Source organism: Vidua chalybeata, chromosome Z, assembly GCF_026979565.1.
Source record: "Vidua chalybeata isolate OUT-0048 chromosome Z, bVidCha1 merged haplotype, whole genome shotgun sequence".
NCBI lineage: Eukaryota > Metazoa > Chordata > Aves > Passeriformes > Viduidae > Vidua > Vidua chalybeata.
The window spans coordinates 11,454,527-11,480,342 of NC_071570.1; the positions used below are offsets into that span (position 1 = coordinate 11,454,527).

The following is a 25,816-nucleotide window of genomic DNA, read 5'->3' on the forward strand; positions in this document are numbered from 1 at the left end:
GCTCCAGATCAAATATAAGCTTATTTTCCAGTGGGCAGTCTTCCAAACTACAAAAACTGCTACCATTCACAGACTGCTGCTGTGCAGGTTCAGTGTCCAGGGTTTTAAAATTTCGTAAATTTAACCTTCACATAAAACGATTTATACAGTATATTCAATGTAAATGCATATACTAATGCTTACAAAAATCATAAATTAGGGTTAAGGCTTCCAGAGCAACATGAAACCCTGGTCTCTTCTAGTTATGTGTTACAAGGTACTCTTCACATGGTCCTGTAGCACTGAAAAATGTGACAGACTACTTGGTAAATGAGATATGACACTGAGTATCTTACTGAGTATTCTATGTGAAGAATAGTTTTCATCGGAAAGTTTCATTACATCCAGTATTCCACATGTAAGATAATAAATAACCTGTCAAGATGTTGAAATTCCTTATCACATATACACTGTACTGCTTATTTCCGATACATACACTGCGCTGCATATACTCTGACAAAAACATGATAGAAGTCCATAGAAAAAGGGAGATGAAAGTGTAATGAGATGAAATTTGACACCTAGCATAATTTAATGTTTTTTAATTTGAGAAAGATCAAATAAAAAAAGCCTGGTGGTTCTTCACATCAACCAAGCTGAGAAACTCACTTTTATAGGATACTATGAAGATTTCAAAGGTCCACAGCTTCAGAGACTGAGCAAATTCATGGAGGATGGGAATCCATCAAACGCTACTAGACACAAAGATATTATCCCTGTCTCAGGAAGTCCTACAGTCTCTAGCACCTCAGAAAATAAATGTAGTATCATTGTCAAATCCTGTTTTTTCTAAATTGTGTTGAGATGACTGCTGGTGTCCAAATTTAAGTAAAGGGAAAAAATTGCTTAGTACTTCTGTTGAGCCTAGGAATATAATCAGAATTAAAGAAAGTAGAGTGCACTCAGAAAATTCTAAAAAAATTTAATATAAAATCATTATATATCATAGGTTACAACATATAGTACATATGCATGACTATGTATGTACTACACACTGCATATGTAAATGCATACATATTCACTTGTAAATAATTACAAGTAAATAATTACTTGTAAAATGTAATTCTGTATTACTATAAATATGAATGCATAATTTTACCTTTAATTTCATGGAATTACCATATATTGTGGCATAATGCTGTCAAAGTTCACATAAAATAGTTATACTGCAAGTTACATAGAAAACTTTCATTTTACTACATTACAATATTTAGCAGTGGATGATTCATCTCAATCATCTGCACTGTATTTTTTCCACAAAAAAGTTTCATTTCTTTTCCAAAGAGAACTTTCACACACTTCTCTCTCTTCTGTCACTGAGGAATGAGGAGCTCTTTCACAAAGCTTCTCTATGACTGCTACGTCTGTGAGCTTTCTGAGGCTGTCCTCATTCTGTTCATTCAGCATATCCCAGAAATCTTTTGCTCTCCCCTTCGATTTTTCTGCTTGTCTTGAAGAGAATCTCCTTGGTGATCCTGTAGACCCATTTCCATCATTTCTGAAGATTTCATCAAGAATAGACGTATCTCCAAGTAAGTCCACAAAAGAATTTTTCTTCCAATTCTGAGCTTTTCTCTCTCCATTTTCTGACTGAGACATGGATCTTTCCTTTGGCAGCTGTGTTTTTCCTGACTCTTGCTGTCCTTCACAACTTTTTATAGGCAGCACCTCAATTATTTCTGATTTACTGCTTAATGAGCCAGATGCCATAAAATCCTTGAATGCCTGACTGTTTCTTCTTTGGATATGTTGAGTAGCAACAGTGGGTGATTGTTTATATTTTGCATCAACAAACATATCTTGCAAGTAGGAGTCCTTGTGAAGCTGTTCTGTTTCTTTTTTATGGCTCTCCTGGGTCTGTGTTTCTGTAGTTCCACTCAGAAGTAGTCCTTTAGCTGATGAAGGTCTAGACTCAGATCTCCCAAAATTAACAATGGATTTTCTTTTTCTGGAGTGTGTTGTACCCAGTACTCTTTCCTCACAGTTATGTGAAGCTTCTGCTGGTATTTCAAGTGAGAAGAAAGACTCCATCTCTGGATGCTTGGAAACATAGAATTCCTTCAACAGCTTCTGCCTGGTTTCTGATGTAGCTTTTGCAATATGTTCTGCAAGGTCCTTCACTGATCCCATATTAAAGTGAGATACCATTTCCTCAAATTGTCTCCTGTAATTATCAAGAAGGAAAAATGTGTTATGCTAACACCCTTAACAAGGACGTGGGAAAAATGGGGAGGAAATAGTTGTTCTAAGTCCTTTTAAAGAAGACTTGCTAAACAAAAATTGGATAAATGCATGCACAGGAGAAACTGTCCACATCATCCTACCCAGTGAATTATGGAATATTTGTTTCTGCTAAAAAGCCAAGCTCTAATTAAAATAGATCACTCTAGTTGAGTTAGCCCTAGTCTGAGGTCAGGGAACCTTACTGGAAGGCTGGAAAGGTAGTTTTTCAATCCCATGTTGGAGAAAAGATATGAAATATGTCGCCTTTCCTGTTATGAGGGCTCCAAAAGGCAGTAAGATTTAACCCTGTTTGCCTCAAATACCGCTTGACTGGCTAGCTCCAATCACTTGGCTGTGGTGACTGCAGACAGCTTCCCATTCTGCCCTACAGTTACAACAAACTGAGGCATGTAATCAACTTAATTCACTCCGTGGCACATCCACATGTACTACAAAGTCTAACTGCATGCCAGGTGCTAATAGATAACCTGCTCAATGCTCAAGAGTAAACTGTTTAAGCTTTTTGCTAGCTATGGCTTTAGGATCTTGGAATAACAGCCTTAGTCACTTCACTACCTTTGAAAACGTCAATAAATTTTTCATAACTTATTATGATTTTGAACATTTTTAGAATGAAGGGTTCTCCTTTACCTACTATTATACCACTGAAAATTATAAACACTTATTTATAAATAAATACTTATAATTTTCAGTGTCTATAATAGTAAAAAAAACCTGACAATTATTGGCACTTTAACAATAACATATGGACAACTGAAGCCAGCTAGCAGATATGACAGCTTCTGAATGCTTACAGGCATTACCTAGATACCAACTTTCACATAGTAATTTAATTGTCTCAAGGCAAATTGAAAATATATACCAAATACCTGTTCTGTAGGTTTGCTTAGCTAGCTACAGCTTTCCACTTTCTATTTCCACAAACCACCGGGCTATTTTTATTGAACTTCTATCTACATAACAACGGAAATTAATATTCATAACAGCAATCATTTGGAAAAACAGAAAATGAGGAAACAAAAAATTATTATCCCTCCAAAAATAACAGGAGGGGGACAAAGCATTAAAAGAAATATCAAAAAATACTGAGGCCCATGCTAAAAAAGAAACATGAAGCTCAGTTTTTTAAACAGCCATTAAATGCAAGTGATGAGATCTGGGCAAAATCAGTAGGCAGAAGCTAATGTTACAAAATGCCTCTTTTCTATACAATTTAAACACTGTTTTGTAGTAACCCACGATACACGTAATACGAACACTCATGGTGATGACATTTGCAGAATTATGTAATATATGACCATTGAATCAACACGTTCAAGTAATTTGTGGATTCAATTAATTTTATTAATCAATTACAGGACTCATTGAGTAGTGTGAATCGAAGTTTCCCACTAATTCCATTCTTGCCATAGAAAATAACAGTATTGCCTGAGATAGGGTTGAAACAAAGACAAATGCAACTACTCAAAAGGAAGTCTGTTTCAACCTTAGAATTTTACTTCCAACTCACCAAAACAGTCTCACCTGCGTATTCCTTTGGGTGTCCTTCCAATCATGAAGGTGGTTGAACCTACTCTGTGTATTTTTTTGCTTCTCTGGGTCACAGGATATGTAACATAGAGATGATGTTGCTTACTGTTCTTTGACGTTTCTTGCCTTTCCTTAACAACTTTCTTCTCTGAAGTATTGTCTTCTGGAACTTCGTAATTTTTCTAGTAAAATGAGACATTGAAATCATTAGAACAGCTGTGCTTGTGATGTAACAATGCACCCAACTGCACCCAATTCTTTCCCTTGTAAGTAGCATTACTAGACTGAACACTAGGATTGGTATTTAGAGCTAAAATGCAGACTTCCCTGCTCAGTCACAAAATTCCAGTGACACTGAAGGGAAGTCTTGGTTCTCTGACATCTTGCACAAAAATATGATCCTATTTAAACTTGAGTAATTTTTCTGAAATTCTCACAAATTCTCACCAAAACCTCCTCTTTGCCAAAACATAGCTGGTTAGTGATATCCTCAGTCTCCCTACAAACACTACTTTAGAGATTAAATCACAAATTGCATTCACACCTTGTCATCTGCTGTTCAAAATTTGGTTTCAGATCTACCCTGTTTCTTCTCAATGTTTTTCTACTTGATCCATGACCATTTCCTTTATTTTCACAGGCTGTTCACAATGTTCTTGAGCTTTAGAAACTCACATGTGTTCTCACTCCACTACTTTGGTAAGTAACCTCACACTAGCATAGAGAGAGAGAGATGTTAGTATTACAGAACCTACAGGCATAAATTTTCATTGTAAGACAAATCTATAGCTCCAAAGACCAAAATTTTACTACACCATTATGGTACTCTACACAACACTGAAACTCCACCCCAATTAAGAAATAAACCCTATTCTCCCAGTAATAGTATAATAGTAGAAACAAAATTAAGATTTAATTAGTAGATGTTACCTACAGCATAAATAATTTCTCTTGCTCGTTCTTTATACATTTGTAAACTTTTTTACTTGGAAAATGTATTTTCAAAGAATAAAGCAACCATAGTTTTAAAAAATATTTATTTTTATGGATTTTTTGCATGAAAAATACAGTATTCTGATCTCACTATGATAAGACAGCCTATTTTTCACCCTGTTAGGAAATCAGAGCTGTATAATTTAATTCAAGAAAGTATAAACTGAATAGAAGACAAACCATGTAAATGTCTGTCTTAAAGTTATGTTAAAACCCCCATAAATGTGCATCAATCTACCTCTCATTAAACAAGACTGAAGTATATAAGGCAGTAATACTCTGGTTTACACATCTGTTCAAACACAAGAAGATTTTCAATATCTTTGGGAAAAAAGCCAAATGTTGTAAACACGCTGAAAGTCATAAAATTGCTTGTCTTTGCAAAGAACCACATTTAATGTTGGAAGTATTATTAATTGCATATAAATGCACAAAAGGCAATATTTAATTCTGGAAGCATAAAATTTTAGGTACACTGCACCACCCAAAAGAACAATATCAAAATACCATCAAATACATACAAACAGCATGTCTCCTTCTACTTAAATAAGTTGTTTAAAGGTGGCGTTTTTTTAACACATGGCAAAAAAAATTACTGTAAAAAAAGTTACTGCAAGAACTGCAGGAGCATATTCCAGTGAAACTCTGCAGCCATTATGAGTTACTCCTGAAAAACTTCCCAGCTCCCCAGAGCAAAGGCAATTGGTTACATGATACCCAGTTAGGTTGAAACACAACAACTGACTCTGCTGAACAGGCAAAAGTTTTAGAAAGCCCAACACCCAGCTCCTAAATCCAGGAACTTATTTTTTTTAAAAAAATAAAAATTTTAAAAATAAACCTAAAACACTTAGCTTTTTCAGATGTCTCCATGTTTGTTAAAGGTAAAATCTGCTGCTTAATACTCAGAATGACACAATGGATGACAGGGTATATGTATAAGTAAGATTTAAAAAATGAGATGAAAATATTCTAACTTTCTATTAGCATTACTATCAAAAAGTGAAAACTTCAGTCAATATTCCAGTACTGTCAATATTCTACATTATTTTGCTTTCTTTTGAATTTGACTTCCTGTATTGTCCTCCTAAATTCATTCATTTCATGGCCAGTATCTTTTCAATTATCTTTCAATATTTGCCCTCTGAATCACTGATCTCATAATGAAAATTTCTCTTCAACAGCTTTCTGTATTTTTCTGTTCTTCAAGCCCTTTCACTGACAAATTACTGTGTCCACACTCCTCGCTTCTACGTGAAGTGCCATGTTGACTGTATAGTGCTGGTCATATTCACACGAATTATCACACTTATTACATGCATAAGACAATCTCACAAAGCAAGACTGAAATCAAGACAACTTGATGCAGCTGGAAGCCTCTGACTCTTGTTCTTCTACAGACACTAGCACATTTAATCTGTTTGTACTATGGAATGTCACACTCTGTATGATATTCAGTATCTCGTATTTGGATATTGCATGACGGAATAATAAAGGAAAAAAAATCCTTCTGTATGCTGTATGTTAAAAGAATATTGACAGAGAGAATGACAGCAATCAGGAAAGTCTTTACCAAACATTTAAATACATTAAACACAATATGCCTTTGCAGTGCATGTTATAAAATTTCTACGGATCAAAGTGGAAAATTTCACTTAAACTTGACCAATACTTGTTTGTCATCTGACCAATTATGTTTATCTATATTGAATTATCTCTAACACCACTATACATTTCTGTTTTCACAAATGTGAGGGGGAGGGGCAGGAAGGTGCAGCAAAATAATTATATTGACATCAAAGATAAAAAATTTTGATTGAACTACTGAATGCAGTATTTTTAATATTTTATTAAACTTTGTGCAGTTCCAATATGTCAAGAAAACCTTCACAGCAAGTTCAGAAGAAATGCACACTTTATTTACTTTTAGAGGCATACATCGAAGACAAAGACCATGCAAGTGGTTTAGTAGAAGGCAGTGTTTCTTAACTGAAAAAATTAAATGAGAAAAAGTTACACTCCAGAAATATCTAACTAAATGCAAAGAAGAAGTTAATGAACGTACAATAAAATGACATTATGAAGTGCTATTGTGAACTATGGAAAACCCCACAAAATTGTAGCCAGTCCTTCCTGTCTTATTATCCTTGTTTTCTTCTCCTACTCCCCCTTGATCTACTACACTTAAGACACTTTTTATATATTGCAATGGGAAAGATGACAGATCAAGTAGTTGTTCAGGAAATTGTTTCTAAAGTACTCAGAAAACCTAGGGATTCTTAATACAACAGAAAAATACTTCAAAGAAAACATGTATTAATCCCTTTCATGTTCCATTGAGTCTATGATGGTTTCGATCCTGTCTTCTTTTGTTATGTAATTCTCTTACTCTTGAAAGTATATACTGAGTTTTGGATACCAATGATAGTTTTGATTTCTTTGAATTATATATTACCTAATGCAGCAATCAAGAGTGTAGCAAAAATGCTAGACTATCCGCACATTAAGTGTCACAAAACCCATTTAAGGGTAACACTCTTCAAGAAGAATGAGCACAGGCATCAAGCGAAAATTTAAGTGCTACAATGCAGCTGTAATACCTACTTCAAGTTTCCATCTTGAATCTACAACTCTTGGATCTGTTAGCTCCGTATGGCAATCTGTCTCCTGCTGCCTAGTTACAGCAGTTACTTAAAAACAGTATACACCTACCAAATCCAATTTTGGTTTATCTTTGACAATACAAAAATTCAGTATCTGTCCTTCTTGTAACAGGCATAAACAGGCAGCTCTATACTCTGGAGCAATGAATGCTACTCCACGTATATGCATCAGCAGACATGACTGAGATGACTGGACACCTTAAGCCAGTAACTTCCTTTTCTTTAGTCCCTTCAAGCAAGGCAAAGGACAACAATGGTTCACTTTTTTAAATACAGCAATATGAAAAGGTATGGGAGAGTAAGTGGGCAGAAGCTGGGAGTAAGATTAAGTAGAGAAAAAAGAGAAACAGAGATACTTATTTTTTAAACTGTCTCTTTTCTGTGGCAATTTGTTAAGAAACCAGACTTGGAGGATAATGAACGTCCTTCAGAAGCCTGAATCTGAAAATGTTTGCATAATTATTCTCCAGCCATAGTTGCACCATGTCCAAGCACCTTCCCCTCTTTTAGAGCCTCATTACCCAAAGAATCCCTACAGTAACTATTTTGCAGGATACCAACTTCCAGTCATCAGTAATCCCTCTGACTTGCCCCCAGTGTTACAAGACTTTTCTCCTTAGGTGTGCATGAAACCACTGCTGTCAGATATCCAGGCTATTCTTGTTTATTATAGAAATTTAAGCAATGAAAATTGCAGTTTCATTGCTTAAATTTCTATAATAAACAAGAATAGCCTTCTAAAATGTCTAGTTGTCTTGCAGTCACCCAAAACCAGAAAAGAAACAGTAAATTCAGTATGACTAACCTCTTAAAATACATCTTACAACAAATAACAAGCCATTATGCCATATCTTAATTTATATTTTCCTATTTCCCTCAAAACTTGAGAAAACACATGACTTTCCCAATACATTTTGAGTTGAAGTTGGTTTTGGATGATTGCTATTAATTTGATACTGTATTCCAGTGTCTTTATCTACATAAACTACAATTCTAAATTATTTCAACTAATCTTTTTCTCCTTTGCAGTTTTTCCTTGTGGTTTTTTGGTCTGGAGGTTTTTGTTGGTTTAGGTCTTTTTTTTTTCCCCTGGCAGTTTTTCTGATTATATATATTAATTATTATGACTCTTCTATATGCTTTTCTTGAACATATGCTATTACTACATATTATTTTTATTTTACCAATGTTTCTCTGCTGTCGGGACATAAATGAAGTACCAAGAAATGTCTGATACCTGACTGTCCATTCTTGGTCTTGTTTCCTTCTTTCTTCTACACAGACTGATAGAGTAGTTTGAGTTGAAAGGACCTTTTAAAGACAATCTTGTACATGTACATGTCACATAATTTCTTCCCAAATTATTCTGTATGTCAAGGAAGATAAATTGTAATAGTGTCTACATAAAATTTCATGCAGTTTCTTTAAAAATGAGGTCCACATGTTGAAGATAAAAAACACAATCAGCAAAAAAAAATCTGTATCTACTTTCACAAGATTGTTACATAAACTAGAATTACTTTTCTACTAGTGAACAAACTGTACTTCAGACTTATGGTGAGTTATAAATTCCAGTTTAAAATTAGTCTGAATCTTATAGTATTTCAGAATTATTTTTGATGTGGACATTAGTTTTTCCTTCGAATTTAGCTTTCTTAATGGAAAAGCAGTCTCTGAATGAATGCATCTGCTGTTCTAACAAAATAAGGTTGTTGACTGAGAATTACAAGTAATGTATAGTCAACAGTCAATACCTTAATTGTCTTAGAAAATAAAGCTAACCTAGCTTAAAATTTTAGAATACTTTAGGATAACTACATTTATATTAAGCTTTCTCAGTTAAACAAAATATGTTGGCTACAATTAGAAGTGTATCTAATATTTGAATGTATCCCAGCAGAGTACCGGCAGAAATATTTTTCAAGATATAAAAACTGTTAAAATTTATTATAGATCCAAATTACTCCTCCAAAACATGTTGCCAACACCAAGAGACCAGTAGAATTAAAGCTGATAAAATTACACAAATTTTAGAGTAATACACAGTCATTTCTCCATGTATGTTTCATGTAGCTTTACTGCATAATCAAACTGTAATCTTTTGCTTGGTACTGGAGAATTGACTACTATATCAATTGAGAACAGATTGCATCTTCTCTATTTCATATTTACTTGAGTCTGTTTCTTCTACAATCAGGCAACAGAGCAAGAACTTTTCATTAGGAGCAATCTTAAGTTTTTGAACCTTTACCTAAATTAACTCCTATAAGACATATAACTGTCTTTCACCAAAAAGCTGACCTTGAATCAATATAGTTATTATTGTTGAGAATGAGAGGAGATAGTCAGCCTGTCTCAGAATTCCAAGCTTAAGATAATTGCTTATTCCAGCAGAAGCTGTGGACTTGCACCCATCTTCCTTCACCCTCTCATCCTTCCATCAAAGAGTAGCAAAACGAAAGGCCATGCACATACATCATAAAAAAAACTTCACTACAAGCTTCAAAGAATGCCACATATTAACTCACTGTATTATAAAAACCCAACCAAAAGCAGAATAGTGGAATGGTTAATTCCTTTGCAAACTGACCCAGTAAAATCAATAAAGCAGCATTACAGGCCAATCATTTGGGAACAATTACTTTAAAGTTGAATATTTCTCCATCCTAGAAGACCAAGGACAAAGGCATGTTATCTCCCAAAAGCCTACTCTTTGTAAACAACTATCTAAACTAACTTGTTGAATCTGAAAGCTGTACAAACACACTGCAATCAGAGTTCCTACAACTGACAGAAAGTCTTTGTTTAAATAATCTACAAAATGCCAGTGTAATACAAATAAGATAGAGTTCTTAATGACACAACTTTTGTATTTACAGTATTCTCAACAGTACTTAAATCTGCATTGGAGATACAAAGGGCATGTTTTTTCCTAGTCTGACAGCATGCTTAGTTTTCTCATTTACACCACATTGCAATAACATAAAGAGGGGTTTACCATTAATCCAGGTTTTACTACAAAGCATCTCGTTATTTCTCTGTCAAACACTGGCAATAGTGCCAAATGTCTGTCATCCAATCCAGGGGATTAAGGCTTCCTTTATAGTGCAATTCTTGTACAAATTTATAAAAATACAGATAAAGTTTCTTAGAGCTGGCCACAGTCTGTATTTTGGCCTGAATTCATGCTGCAGAGGTTGAATATGACAGCTGGCAGGAAGCTGAGGGGAGAATACATCCTCCCCCTTTTCAGTCACCACACTTCTATTGCCATAGTGATTAATCCTCAATTGAATGGCTGTCTTTCTACATTTCTTTTCAGTAAAACTTTAAGTAAACTTAAGTTGAAAACATGCAGTTGACAGAAAAAAAGACTTCACATATTCAGGTACAGTACAAGTTCTTGTGACTAATACTTTTCCAAATATTAGTAAGTGCAAACTCGCTCTAACATGGGACATCATCAGTTTTTCAAATTAGTATATCCTGTTCCCATCTTCCATCTTTTTTGTGAAATCTCCAAGCCTTCTCCAAAGACTTCCCCATGCTCACACAATACCCCCCTCCACACCCCGGATTCCTACTGAAGAAATACTACACAAATTCACCTGTATAAGAACTAGAGAAAGCTTATCCCAGACTTCCATTCTATGCAAAACATTTAACGCAAGCTGTTTTTGCCAATTAACACAGAAATTAATTAGGAAATTCATTAGGAAATGCAGTCATTTCATTCAGAATAGAGTAGAAACATTAGAAGAAGATATTTAAATCTTGTCTCTGAGAAGTTTCTCTTTCTTATGGTAGCTAAGAAGTTTCACAAATAGAAGTTTCAGTGCAAGTTACCAAAAACCCAAGGACGTAAAAACCTTCTGCACTGAAATCAGGTTACTTTGGAACCTGGAGCCCACCAAGAAAATAAAACCTCTAAAAATACTTAGTAGATGACTAAGGCCTTATAGAGTTTGTGAACACTTCTTTTCTTTCCTCAAAATTAATGTCAGAATAATTTTGAGCAAAGTATCACATGAATTACTCAAGACTTCTCTCTCTCTGAAAGGCTGAAGTAAATGTAGGTCTGCTCTGAAAAAAGTCTAGCTTTGCAAGGCCACCATGTACAATCTACAAAGTTCATTCCACACGTTTGCTTTAAGAAGATTTTGTTTTCCATTATGATTCTTTCTGTGGTTACACAAGATAGTCCTTTTTGGTTTTCATCTATGTTCCTAACATACAGTGATGTGATAATAGACAGCAATCTTCAATTTGTTTAATGAAAACACAATGTTTAAAAAGTCTATTTGCACAAGACTTGAATTTCAACTCAAGCACAGAACACAGAGTGTTCAATGTCATCAAAATAGACTAAACCAAACAAAATAATCCCAGAAAAAAACAAGTTATTTATTTCATTTCTTCCTCCTTCACACTTGTATATAATAGACTGGAAAACCCTTCCTATGAATAATCTTCAGTGAAGCAGCATACCAAGTGTGTTTTGTTGTCATGTAACAGCTCTTAGTAATCTTTACTGGAGTGGCCATGTACCACAATGAATGACATGCATTTTCTACCTCAAGGTGTTTACTATAGCCTCATGTGATTCTCCCTGCATCATGGCATCACAAATAGAAAGGAAACTCATGCCTTAGCACTCATGACTTCTTAGCAAAGATTATGAGTAGCATGAGATCTCAAACTGCACAGAAACACACCTGTCTACTTTCTGTGACACTTAGGTTCTAGGACATGCAAACAAAGTTTATAACTATAAAGGAAGATAAGGTACTATTAACCTATTATACAGTGTAATCCATATCTCCAAATTTTCTTCAGAAACAGCTGTCTGCAACACTTCTGCATGGAACATAAATCCCTGACTTAATTTTGATTACTGAGACTCTAAACACTTCCAAGTATTGAGTTCCAAGTATATCAGTTCCTTCTGCATAAGCAGCAGTATCAGAAACATAACTCTTTGAAGGAGGATTGTCATACTGCTTTGTGTTGCATCAAAAGAAGTGTGGGCACAGGTGAAGGCAGGTGATTCTGTCCCTTTGCTCTTCATACAGAGAAATATCACAAAATTTAGCAGAGGGATGGAACACCTCTCCTATGACGAAAGGCTGAGAGACTTGGGATTATTTAGCCTGGAGAAAAGAAGACTCTGGAGAGAACTTACCAAGACCCTTCAGTACTTAACGCGTCTATAAGAAAGATGGAAAAAGACTTTTTAGCAGAGCCTGGTTTTGATCTGGATAAGACATAAGGAAGAAGGCTTTAAGACTGTAAAATACTGCAGCTGGTTGTCCAGAGAGGCAGTGGATGCCCCATCCCTGGAAACATTCAAAGTCAGGTTGGATATGGCTCCAAGCAACCTTATCCAGTAGAAGATGTCCCTGCTGATTGCAGGGAGTTTGAACTAATTGAATTTTAAGGGTCATACTCTATAGGTCTTATGTATTTCCTTCTCAAAATCTGCATCAATCTTATACTGACAGTCGTGGGCCATGGTCAGAATACAGATAATCTTCACACAAAGGATAATTACATTTAATACAGGAAGTATTGGTATTAGAATATTTTTATTATAATTCTATTTCTAAGCATTCTGCATTTAAGAGATATCATGCCACGTCTGTCAAAAAATCCAGTAAATCTTAGTCTTTAAAGTACTTCGCTCATTATACTTGCAAAATAAACTACAAATGAACCTCCACTGCTGTAGATAACTATTTATGAAAACCATTCTGTAACAGCTTGACAATGTCTTTCTTCATTGAGAATGCTGCTTCAATTCACCTAACAGCTAGAGCATCTTCTTCTATTCTTATGCAATCTCATGGACTTCTATGAAAAAAGAAACATGATAAAATACCTTTCCACATATGTTTGCTACTACTATTGTCATACACAGACTTTCTGTTATTCAGGTGCTAGACAGGATTTATTTTGACTAATTAATGCATAGTTTACACTGTTACATTTATTACTTCTGGATTTTATCTCACCTTTCACAGCTACTAAGTTGTGAGACACGTATCATGATGTCTTGGGTTTTTTTTTTCTTGATGGCATACTTTATATTCTGGTTGTTGCTACCAAACTGTGCTTTTCAGAGTCATGCAGTACTTATACAGACCAAACAAGCACTCAGTACCATAAATGTGAACATTCTAGCTAAACTGGTCAGTGGGAAAAATTCCGTTAAAAACCATATATAGACAATATGACTACACTCCCCACCAGCTCTAGGGAAAAGTGTAAAAGGCTTTGCAGACTTGAATCCAGGACTGTTATAGAACCTGGAAAACAAAGAAAGCGAGAACAAAAAACAGTAGCGAGATCTATTTCTCATAAAAAGAATCAAAGTTTTGTCTCTTTAAGCCTTTAAAGGTACAGAGCAATAGGAGATTAAAATAATATATTTTAGCAATAGGAGATTAAAATAACAGCTACCTGTTCAGAGAAAAGGTAGCTAGGATGTACAAATACTAGGCCAGGTAAAATTAAGGAGAGACTGATAATAGACATATTACTGGATAAAAAAATTAGCTTAATTGAAGCCTACAGTTTAAAATGTTAAGAGAGACTTGACTGAGAACTACACTAGTGCCAACTGTGCAGATTTAACACTGGCCTTCTAAACTCAAGGAAAGAAATTATCACCAAGCTGAAATTTGAGGTAAGAAAAGGTGTTCAAGTCTTACACTTTTTTTATAACCAATTTGAATACAAGCTTGTTAGTTACTCATGTTCTTAGGATGTTCTACATACCTTCAGTTATTTTCTGTGGAACAAGACTTGCTGCCTCCCATCCGTTCTAACTTGGATCTTCTTCCCATGCAACCTCTCTCACTTTCAAAGACCTCACAGGTTTTGCAGCCTGCTCCAGCTTTAAGCAGTTACTACAACTTAAGCAACTACATTAGTCTCCATGACTCAACAATAAATGAAGCACTAATAAACCTAATTTATACTTTCAGCTACAGGTAGGCAACCAGGAAGAAGACATTGTTTTATAGTGCTTTCTAGCAACTTATTTTTTCTGTTACTTGTACTCACATAATTTCCAAAAATTGGCTACTGAAACTGAAGACCTTAACCCAGATTCTAAAAATTCAAGAGAAGTAGTGAACCCAAAATGTGATTAGATGGCTAGTCAATAGCAAGAAGTCAACATGTCATTGTTCTTGCAATGGGTTTTCCTTATTAATTGCTTTAGCTTATTATAACATTGTTTATTATCCCTGTCATTCCAGATTTCTATGAAACATAAAACAAAAATGTCACTCTTCCACCAAGAATTGTAGGAATTTGTATTTCCCATCTCATACAATTCAACAGAATACTTCTAGTTTTTCAAAATTCTTGAACCCCTTTCATAGAGATGTTAGTCGTTCCTTGGAAAATGTACTTAAAATGTATTACATCAGAAATGTATTATTATAGACTGCTGAGTGAAATTGTAAAGCAGGAAGATAGAGCTGGCATAGGTAAAATGAACACACATGACACAAATGAGCACAAAGGACATTATACTTTTTGGTCCTGAGCAGACTCGTCTGTGAAATTAAAATAACTTTTCTTGATTGCTTCTACTTAGAAATAAAACAATTAGGTTAGCTGTGCTAAGAAGGGACATAAATATTATCAGAACATAAATATTATTCAGATGCCTTCATGATGCTTCATAAAGCTTCAGCCTAAATAAACTGTAAAAAAAAGCTTCTAATTAAGAATCTAAAATCATTGATACCCACAGCCAACAGAAAGAGCTACACAACATTTTTGAGAAACTATTAGACCAATGACACTTGAAATCTTCATTAATAAGGAATTTCAAATATTTTCACAAAACTTTGTTTTTCCTTCAATAACTCAGTTTCCAATTAACATTCCAACATTCAAAACTGTAATTTTATTTACTTAAAACAAGTATGGAAATTTAAATGACTCAGCTTATTATTAATATTACACATGATGCTACTTTAATCTACTGAAAAACATTTTTATTAAGTAGCATTATTTGTGATAAAACAGGTAGGTGCTCAGAAAGTGAATGCCCTAACTTCAACTGATGGCAAATAAGTGAAAAATTATCAGCAAAGCCTGATGGCCAGAAGCACAACAGTGACTATGTTATTTTCACAGAATGTCTTCTAAGGAAATACAAAGTAATGAAGAAAGAAAAACAGTAGCATTAAATTCTAAGTAGAGGACCTTTCAAAGTTGTCTACAAAGCTCTCTTTTAAGCAAACCACATAAAGCTCAAAATTCCACATTTAAGAATAGGGAGTCATCTATATTTTATTTCTACATTAGTGCCTTTACATAAATGAGTAACAGGAAGTGAAAAAAGAGGCAGCCTAATTTTTGATGTTCTTCTTGTTACTTAGATCTCCAAGAGAAGTGATACTACTGCTGCTTCTGAGTGAAAAGTGCGTACCTTAAAAAACTTGACAAGTTAATCAAGGTAAGTTAATTGCAATACTTGCAGTGACGTAACTCTACATAATAAGCTTTAAGTTACATAAGCACCACAAACTAGTTTTGAACAGAGGTGGATCAACAGACATTTAGTCAAAATGCTCTCTTAGAAGTTTTCTTTCATTTTTATTTGGTTTTAATAATGTTGTTAGCCATTGCCAATTGAGAAGTACCTTCCTCCCGTACTCTTGTGTATTTTTGACCAACTTTTCTGCTAATAAGGAACATTCTAATGCAAATGTGTTAGAATTGAAAAGGCCTTACTTTTACTGATTCGCCTGGTTTGATCTTCCCAGTGTAAAAATTCTTGGTAACTCTGCTAATGGCTTAATTAAATACAGTATAACAACAGCACTGGAAGAAACTCTTCTAGCCACTGAGGATGTTCAACACCCCAGAACAACACAGTCGTATGTCTACAATTTCTGTAAGGATAGCTAATGTGTCTGTAAAGACTAAGCTGCACATTCATCAGTGACTTACTCTGTGCTTGTGGTTTATCTTAAAAATCAGTCTAGGAAATTGCAAATGTTTATTACAAAGCAAGCAACCAAATACCCAGATAATCAGAGCAGATTAAAAACATTATGTAGTAAGAATAAAAAATATGAAAGATGTATCTGAATTTATTCCAGATTTGTGTGTATATTAAATGCAATTAAACAAGCTACAGGACCAACAAAAACCATTAACATATCCGTTACTGCAAATAAGAATTCCCAATAAACTCTACTTCTATGTTTAAGACATTAAAGATAGACAGTTTGACTTAATTATAGCAACTGCTTATGCTCACCTCCCCAAGAGAGTCTGCAAACTGATGTATGTTCAAATTCCTATGCTACAGTGTGTCCAGAATATACTCTGGCAACTGGATTTTTGTTAACCGAATCCAGGACAAACTGAAGATTTTTCAAGGCTCAAATCAGAAAAACATGGCACAGAATTTGATTTCAAAAACCCTATCTTTAATCTTAACATTTCTTCCACAGAAAAATCCCACAGAGGGTGCTGTGCTGTTTAATTCCCAACTCTTTCAAAGCTGGATAATGTAAAAGCCACCCCCAAAAAAATCAAAGTAATTTATTAGACTTCCAACTGAGCATTCTCTTCCTCTCATCCTCAGTGTCTTTGATCATTCATGGTGGCCAGTAATAGAAAAACAAGTTTTTTAGAGCTTTTTACGATGAAAAATGAGGATAAATAACAGTTAAAATGACATTTCCAAAAATATCTCTTTACCTTGGCACTACAGACAGCTACATTAGCAGGGAGCTGGGAAAACTGCTTCAACTCAAATACGTCGTGCACTGCCCATCGGCTCAAGTGATTTTCAGCCTTGCTGGATCCAACCACATTCTGATTCGAATGAATATATGCCACTTCTTGAACACCATCTGATACGTTATAAGAAAAATACAAGGATGTTAATTATACCAAAACTCTGAAGGTACACATTGGCACTGAAGGATACTGTAATTAAAAAAAAAATTCTATTGAAGTTATAAAATTCGTTATGATTTCATTCAGCACCAAGTTACTCAGTTCTATGAAATTAACAACAATCATTAGACTTATTTGGATTTAACCAGATAGTTTAATACTACTTTAATTTCAGTGTGGTTCTTTTCAGATGGACAAAGACGTTTCAAAGCATCTGTGGCTTAACAGCTGCAACATCAATGGTTAAAATTAAGTCTTTAGGAATCAAGACTTCTACATGGTGTTTAAAACGCCCATATCACTTTTTTTTCTGTACATTTTATTTAACAGCCCTGTCAAGACTCATAAGATTTTACAGTTCAAATATTTAGGTTGTGAATTTTTAATAAATCTTCAATCTCAGCATATTTCAAGAGATGGTAAGAGTTTAAGCAAGAATTACAAAGCAGCCTGTCAGCCTATAAGACATAAAAGTAAGACTAATAAAGAGAAAGATACAGAAAGATATTACTGAATAATAACTTAGCAGAACATACTAGATCCTATGACAGAAAATAATGTACAGTAACAAGAACTTAAAACCTGCTGACAATAGTAAATTAGACATATGTTATGACTTTAGTTAAAATAAAATTAACAAATTAACTTATTAGTTACCTAAATATTTGTCCATTGATTCAATATTTTTCTCTTGATGCTCAAATACAGTTTTACTTCCAGAAGTTCTATGCATAGCATAATTGCTAGACTTCATTTGTGCAACAGAGGTATCTTGAATAGGACACAGCATTTTAGACCCAAACTGAATTCTGCTGCTCTGTTGTTTACTCCTATAGCTTTGCTTCCTGGCATTAATTTTCTCAACTGGAAAGTTATCTTCAGAGGATGAGAATTCATCTATATTCTGAGAACCACTTTCCTTTCCTTTTCTGTAGGGCTTCCTTACTTGTGGCAGAGATTCTTTCCACTTTGGAAAACTCCGAGTTCCTAGCTTTCTTGATTCAGAATTATGGGGAAGTTCAATATCATCAGACTCATCACTTACGTCACTCACTCCTTCCAAATCTATGTCATTCTTGACATCTTCAACAGACATGGTGAAATTTGACTCAGTACTGTGGAATCCAAATTGTCTACTGTTTCCCTTAAACACAAACCCAGCTTTTTCTTTTGCTAACTCTTCACAATTTTCAGATGTTGACCTATGTATTTCATCTTCTTTAGTAAGCACTGGTTGCTGGCATACTTGAACTTGGGTAGGAAAGATGACATCATCATCCGCTTCAGAACTACTTTCAGTTTCCATGACTATGTCACATTGCTTTAAAATGCTTTGATCCTCATTTTTTCTGTCCCCTTCCTCCTCAGAGCCTGATAAACCAAGCCACTCTGTTCTATGCATAACTTGTTTATCACTTCCATTTGGAGACAGAACAGCTTTCCCATGCTCCAAAACAGGCACACTGGTCTGACATTTCTGAAAACCACCATGCTTGCTATTTACATTTTTTCTTATAGTGTGATCATCAGAACTTGAATGATGAGAGTTGTAATTATGATCCCCTTCTTTGGTAGTCTCAATTTCTCTCTGCAACAACTTAGAGAATCCACACTGCATTAAGGAAAGCTGTCCCTTTGTTACCACAAAACTATTTTCACTGCATGGCTTCCTTCTGTCAGACTTTTTCACAGAACTCTCCAGAACATCATCATCATCACTCAAATCATCCCAAAAATCAGTTTCTTCTCTTTTTAATTGTGCCTGAATGCTTCGAGGATCTCCATCTTCTTGACAGTCTGGTTGTTCATACTAAAAAAAAAAAAGAAAATACTGCGAAGTTATTTAAGATTTATAGTATACACAACATGCCTAATTCCAAAGCATGGAAGTCCAAAAAAAGTGCGCTTTCACTGTTACTCAAGCAAAAAATATGCAAAATAGTATTATAAAATGCAAAATAATTTATAATGAGAAATTATTGAAGTCTCTGGCAGAATATTTTTAGCAGAAAAACACTGAAAATAACCAATAGTATTATGTATTTGAGACCATCTATGCTGTACACTGCTAAAACAACTTATACCTTCCCAATCCACATCCATATTTTTCAAGTTTATACTAATCTCACTGCTACTTTTCATCTTTCAAGGGTGCTTTGGAAGGTGACTTCATGATTCAGACCTTAATATTGTGTGTAATGACATTCATAACAAAAATAAATCTCTGTGCAGTGGTTTACTTCCTTGTATATGAGTGCTAACATTCCACTCTAAAATTCATCGAGGCCTACTGTAATCAAACAAAATTATGCCCAGGCAATCTTAAAACATTTTAAAGATACTAAAGTCCAGAACACCAGTCCAAAACTGCATACTACTGAGGTAAGAATTATGACAGCCTGTAAATGGAAGAACAGTAAATACCAAAATGCTGTACTCAGAGACATTTTAAAATTAATATATTAATCCTGATATCATTCTGCTCATCAAAAAGCATTTAACATAAGCTTAAAAAGTTGTTGTTTGTCAGCAAGTCATATGTGAGATCATGACCATCCAGTTATGTATTATGAATATCAGATCAATGTAAGGGCACATGAAATACTGACATATACTCACACAAATCTCCAACAGGCATAAGAGATAGTGGCTAATTTGTAATATTACTCAGTGCAATCTAATCTAATGATAACCTTACTCAAAGTACCTGAACATGGCGCTCAGTCAAAACATTCCTACAAACGCAATGTTCCTATTAAAACTGACCTTTGTTGGGGAAAAAAAAAAAATCTTATTCTAGAAGGAAATAATTAGATAATTATATACATTAAAAATAAAAAAGACAGTATTGAACAGACCACTGGTTCAGTGGGAATCACTCTGATTGTCTGACTACAACAACTAAATAACCCAGGTCTTCTAGAGTTCCACAAAACCTGAAGCTTTCGATCATCTAAACCCCCTGTACTCCTTTCCACAACTCCTTAAACAAAATCTTCTTAACAACAGGGTAAAAGTATTATCAGCCTCTTGATATATTGCCCACATTTGCCACTGCAATACTGGGAACTAAAGGCATGTCATGCTCTGGTGTACAGTCCACAAAGACATCTCACCTTTTCTGAGCTGCATGAACGATTCTCTTCCTTCAGCCATGTAGTTGCTGTCATGACTCCTGCTTCTACCCGTCCTTCCCTCTAAGACAATCAAATATGTTAACATAAACAGATTACACACAAACAGATTAAACAAAGACAAGCACAGGAAAAAGAAGTGTAGCACCAGAAGTAGAATAAGCAAAGTCCAGACTAAATTCCTAGAGGGGAAAAATAACAAAATAAAGGGAAAGAAAAAGAAACATGGACTAAAGCTGCAGTAAATTTGAAGATGTAAGCTAGCTGTAGCAAACTTTTTTTAACAATTATTGCCATCTCAAAAAGCATGCTAAAGAGGTTAATGTGATCATAAAAAGTATTTTTATGATAAGAATTCTGGCTTAAAAGGTCAGTATGAGTTACTGATGAACAAAAGGTATCTGTGCACAAAGCTGCATGAAAGTATCAAAAAATAAGTTATGTAGTTTTTATACAAAAAAAAAATATACTAGGAAATTTATGCAAATTATAAAACAAGCTTTTACCATTCTTGGATTTAGAGAAATTTATCTGGTCTGTATCAGAATAAGAAATTAGCATGCCTATTCCATTCAAGTCATTGCACAGACAAGTACTGATTAAGTTTCATCATTCTGTTTTATAATGTTTCTATTCAAAACAATGACCAAAAAGCCTCATGAAGAAATGAAAAATGTAAAACTAATATCTAAAAGTAAAAGGGTAGTACTCCATACCTCCAGTATGTCTTTGGTAAGACAGGACCCATGAGTCCTAAGTTTGAAAAGGTTATGAATACCAAAAAGCTCTCCTTGATGCTCCTTTGATCCTTGCACTGCTTCAAAATACCGCCTGGCATTTTCAGTTCCAATCACTGCACAGTGAAGTTGCTAAAACAGAACAACACAAAAGATTTCAGAAGTGTTTGCTACAACAACACATCAGAATTTCCTGGCATCCACATTATATACACAGCTTTAGCTGGAACAAGCAGAAAATCCTAAGCAAGGATATTTTGTTTTAATTTCCCTGGCAGATGTTGGTATAATAGATTGTGGTATAATATGAACCTGCTTGGCTTTACTGAATTAAAAAAATAAAACATTCAAAGACTTTTACTGCCTTGTTGCCTATTATCAGAGACCTACTATTCATGTTAGTGGCACTCCTCTATCTTGACAGCTCAGCTTCCACTATGCTAAATTATTAGCATTTTTTTCACCTTCCTTTGCACTGTATATTTGCTCGCTAAGGGAAAGCAATCCAAGTGTAGCCAAAAAAACCCCAACCCTCAGACTTACAATTACTCTGTTTATTACTGCTTCTTCAACTAGAAAAACACAAGTCAATTTGAAAAAAAAAGAAAAAAAGATTTATACATCCTTTCAAGACTTAGACATTTGGAAATCCAAGCATATTGGACCAGAAATCCCACTCTTCTTTTTCTAAGAGATCACCAACTTTTCTTCTATAGCATCAGCAAGATTTCTGCTCTACTTTCTCCGGACTTACATGAGAAAAAGTTGCGTGAATCAAACTGCTGCAGATAATTACTACAACTATCACAGTTGTACTTCATAAGTCTTCAAATAAAAGCATTTCTCTGTATAACCTGAATAATGTACACTGCATAATTAAACTGTCAATAGTTACAGAAAAACACTTCAATACAAATACAATTCTGTTCCATTCTTTAACAGCTGCTAAATTACGCACTTTGGCTTAGTACATTAAGGTAACATCATATACCATAAACACAAGGTAAACTACAATTTTACTACAGGCTAGATTAGCTTTTAGTCACTAAAACTGCTGGGAAGAGCTCCCCATTTAAACAGTTTGTGAGCTTTACCTGTTTATAAACTTGTCGCAAGTACATAATCTCTTCCACAGTTCCCAATGATATCAATCTGAACACTTTAACAGCTCTGTGTTGGCCAATTCTATAAGCTCTGCAAGGACATGGCACATTAAAAACATTTTAAGAAATGAGACCTCTTAGGGGTAGTAATAAACAGTAAACAAAGTAAATATATAAGGGCATTCTAATAAAACAGGACTATTTGAAATTATGCATATGTTGATTGGGTTCCTTACTTTTCTGAATTTTCCTCAGTAATTGATTTCCTTTTCCTTCAGTATTTCATATTTCTCCCCAGGCCTGTCCAGTTTAAAAAGCTTTCTCCTCATTTTATATCACAAGAACTGTCTCCCACCTCTCCACAAAACACATCCTCTCTGTTTATCTCAGGTTTGTTGTTTTTTTTTTTTTTTCCTTTTGTGTCTCCACCTATTTTTCCTCAAAGTATTCTCCTACTTACATTATACAGGAATTAACTCATCGATTACTTGGAGCTGTCGGTTCTTTCTTAACTTCATAAATTACAAGATACAACATCATAAAAACAGGTAATGAACTGACAGTGTTCTGTTCAAATGGTAAATTCTGAGACTTCTAATAGACTATATTCCACAAAATTCACAGGAGGCTAAAACAAATCATAGTAATGTGATCTTACAAAGATTGTTTAAAAACAGTCCTCAATACATGTTTCTAATACACTTCCCTAGAACAGGTGCACATATACACATACTAGAAATCAGAAAGACCCTTAAAACAGAATTACGTAATTGCATGAGACAACAGGAACAAGTGTATTTCTGCTCATGAAAATATAGAAATCTACTGAATTTTTAATATTCTTTTATAGGTTTTTAGTATTCTTTATAGTTTTTTAATATTCTTTACTTCAGTTACTAAAAGGTCTGCCTTGCATTCCTAGGGAAATAGCCTACAGTCAAAAAGCCTTGAAAGAAAAATCTGCATTACTGGAAATACTCCAACACCATAATATCAGAGACAGATATGAGTGCTAAAAAGACACTAATCTCCACAATGGTGAAATAGAAGAGAACATAAAGAGCCCCTGTCTTTTAGGGTTTGGGAATTCAAAACACCATTTGAACTAGGGCCAACTGCAATGTATTCTTCATGAAGAACACAAGAAAAATGTCATCTACACACATATTCTAGAGATCATAAAAAGTTATAGTAACCACAAGGAGGTTTTTTTTGAGTTTTTGTTTGGCCCACTGCTGCAAAAAAATAAATAAAGGAAAATATATTGTAAAATTTGGGTTAAAATAATCACATCAAAGCTAAAACCTAATTTAGTTGGACTTTTCCTATTGTCTTGTGGATTAATCAGACAATGTAAAAAATTTCTTACTTGAGAAAAAATTTTAGTTGGACAATCAGATTAGAGAATGAATGGAAGAGTGCAACATCGATCAAGTTCTGTATTTGGAGAGTGTACCTGTCAATCGCTTGAAGATCATTTGCTGGATTCCATGTAGGATCAAACAGTATAACAACATTGGCACCAACAAAATTAAGACCCAGTCCACCAGCCCTGAAAACATAAAAATGAAAAACCAGAACTATATGATAGTAAGAAAAAAATTGCAACTAGATTTTTCTGTATTAGGTCCATACTTGCCTGCCCTTCCCCAATTAAAAAAAAAAAAAAAAAAGAGAACAAATGAAAGATATTGAAAACAGTGCAGTACAGCACTGTGTTAAGTGTTGTACTAACAACCACCAGGTACTCAAATAATCACTGCCATAAAATACCGTTTTCTCATGTAAATATCAAGATTGTTACAGACTGTATAAATAATTGAGTCATAACCTACTGCTATCAACTTACTTAGTAAAAATCCCTGTTGCTATTTCATTCCCCTTAAGTCCTACACAGGGCAACACCCCTAAATACTATAATGAAATTCATAATCAGTTTTATGCCAGTTAAGATTATGGAAGCAGGAAAATTACAGGTGAAATTTTATTTCATCTAATCCCAGTACATAGTTTTTGACAATAATGTTATGCAACTTTCACTAAAGTAGTCACAATCTCAGGTAAGCCATACCTGTAAGCATTAACAACTAACAAGGGGATTTGTACAGTAAGTTACTCAGCTGTTGGCCACATAGCTGCATATGAGCAACATTCGTACCAGCCATTAAAAGGAAAAAAGTCACAGTCAGAAATTTGTCTGCTCTGTGGGTTAGGAGTCACAAGCGTACCACCTGCATCATCTTATAACCCTCAACAGCTATAGAGTGATTCAGGTAAAACCAGCAATCCAGACAAGAAATTGAGCATACATCTAATCTGAGCCAGCTGAACCCTTCAAAACTGCTCAGTTACTTGGAGTTTGGCATGTGCATAGATGAATGATTTGATAGGAGCAAAAGTGAGGAAAATACCACTTCTCATCCAGCTGCAAAGGAAGCAAATACTGAATTTTTTTTTTTTTTTTTACTGGCTCAACCAAATATCATACAAAAGACACAAGCTCCTACACAAGCACAAGCTAAATATTATTATTAAATAAACTATTAAAACAATTATTCACATTAGCATATGCATCACTAATTCCAAGTGTGCTATTTTTCTGAAAGCGGTACTGCAAAATTGAAAAAGTCAATCCCATTTAACTTATCAAGCACCTGGTTTAACAGGTTACTTTAAATTTTGCTTCTTTGAAGCACACAAGAAATACAAGAAAAGTAAAAGTTTTCAGGTATAAGAGTGAATGGTGACAGAAACCAAAAACTTATGGAGCCCCACCACTTTTTGGTTTTCATGGAGTCCATGTCAATGCAAATGCAGCTGTGGCCTTTCGCTTCTAAGTATGGTGTAGCTCTGGGTTAGTTATATCTGGAAAGGGAGGGGATATAGAAACTTGCCAGTATTAATGGATATTTCTAGAGAACTCACATTCTCAAACTGGGAACTACTGAGTAACAATATTTGGGTTGGATTTTTCTTTCTTTTGAAAAATATGTTATGGTATTTTTCACATTTAGTGTGTTTCTTTTTAATGAAAAAAAATCTTTTTAGTAGGAGTTCAGCCTCTCCTGTTTCCAAACCAGCCCTGCAGCTGGACTAAAACGTATGTCAAGATATAAAACTAACTGTCCATAAAAATTAAAAAAACAGGATATCTAGCTTTCTAATAATTTTACCTTTCGGTGTTTTTAGATATGACTCAAAAATTTAGTTAGTCCAAAACAGAAAGGAATGGCTCCTATATCCTTCATAGACAGAACAAATGCAGAAGTTTGTGCATTGTGAGTTACATACTCCACTTTACCTTTAACTAGCAGTTAGTTTACTGCAATTTGGTCCATGCAAATTACTATGATATGGCTTAAATAAAGAGTTTTGTTAAAAAGAACAGTTTTCAGAAGACCATCTTACTTAAAACTGCACAACTTAGTACCTCAAAAGGT

General features: G+C 34.5%; 1 protein-coding gene across 8 annotated transcripts in view; it reads right to left on the bottom strand.

Annotated features, from left to right (window-relative positions):
* Positions 1–944: 944 nt before the first annotated feature.
* Positions 945–25,816, bottom strand: part of ERCC6L2 (ERCC excision repair 6 like 2) — a 53,794-nt gene continuing 28,922 nt past the window's right edge. The window contains exons 12-20 of one of the 8 annotated variants that reach the window (XR_008428619.1): positions 23,833–23,928; positions 22,368–22,467; positions 21,253–21,405; positions 20,519–20,599; positions 18,060–19,212; positions 17,202–17,356; positions 14,247–14,377; positions 4,358–4,527; positions 3,910–3,995 (exon numbers count right to left, since the gene is read on the bottom strand). Coding sequence is in view for 4 of the 8 variants with exons in the window: in XM_053932076.1 (XP_053788051.1) it covers positions 1,270–2,203; positions 3,808–3,995; positions 17,202–17,356; positions 18,060–19,212; positions 20,519–20,599; positions 21,253–21,405; positions 22,368–22,467; positions 23,833–23,928 (2,860 nt within the window). In the remaining 4 variants the exon portion in view is untranslated. Of the gene's footprint in view, positions 2,204–3,807; positions 3,996–4,357; positions 4,528–13,086; positions 14,384–15,485; positions 17,089–17,199; positions 17,357–18,059; positions 19,213–20,518; positions 20,600–21,252; positions 21,406–22,367; positions 22,468–23,832; positions 23,929–25,816 lie in introns of those variants that run through there. The other 7 variants (XR_008428616.1, XM_053932076.1, XR_008428617.1 and 4 more) reach the window with 7 other exon arrangements.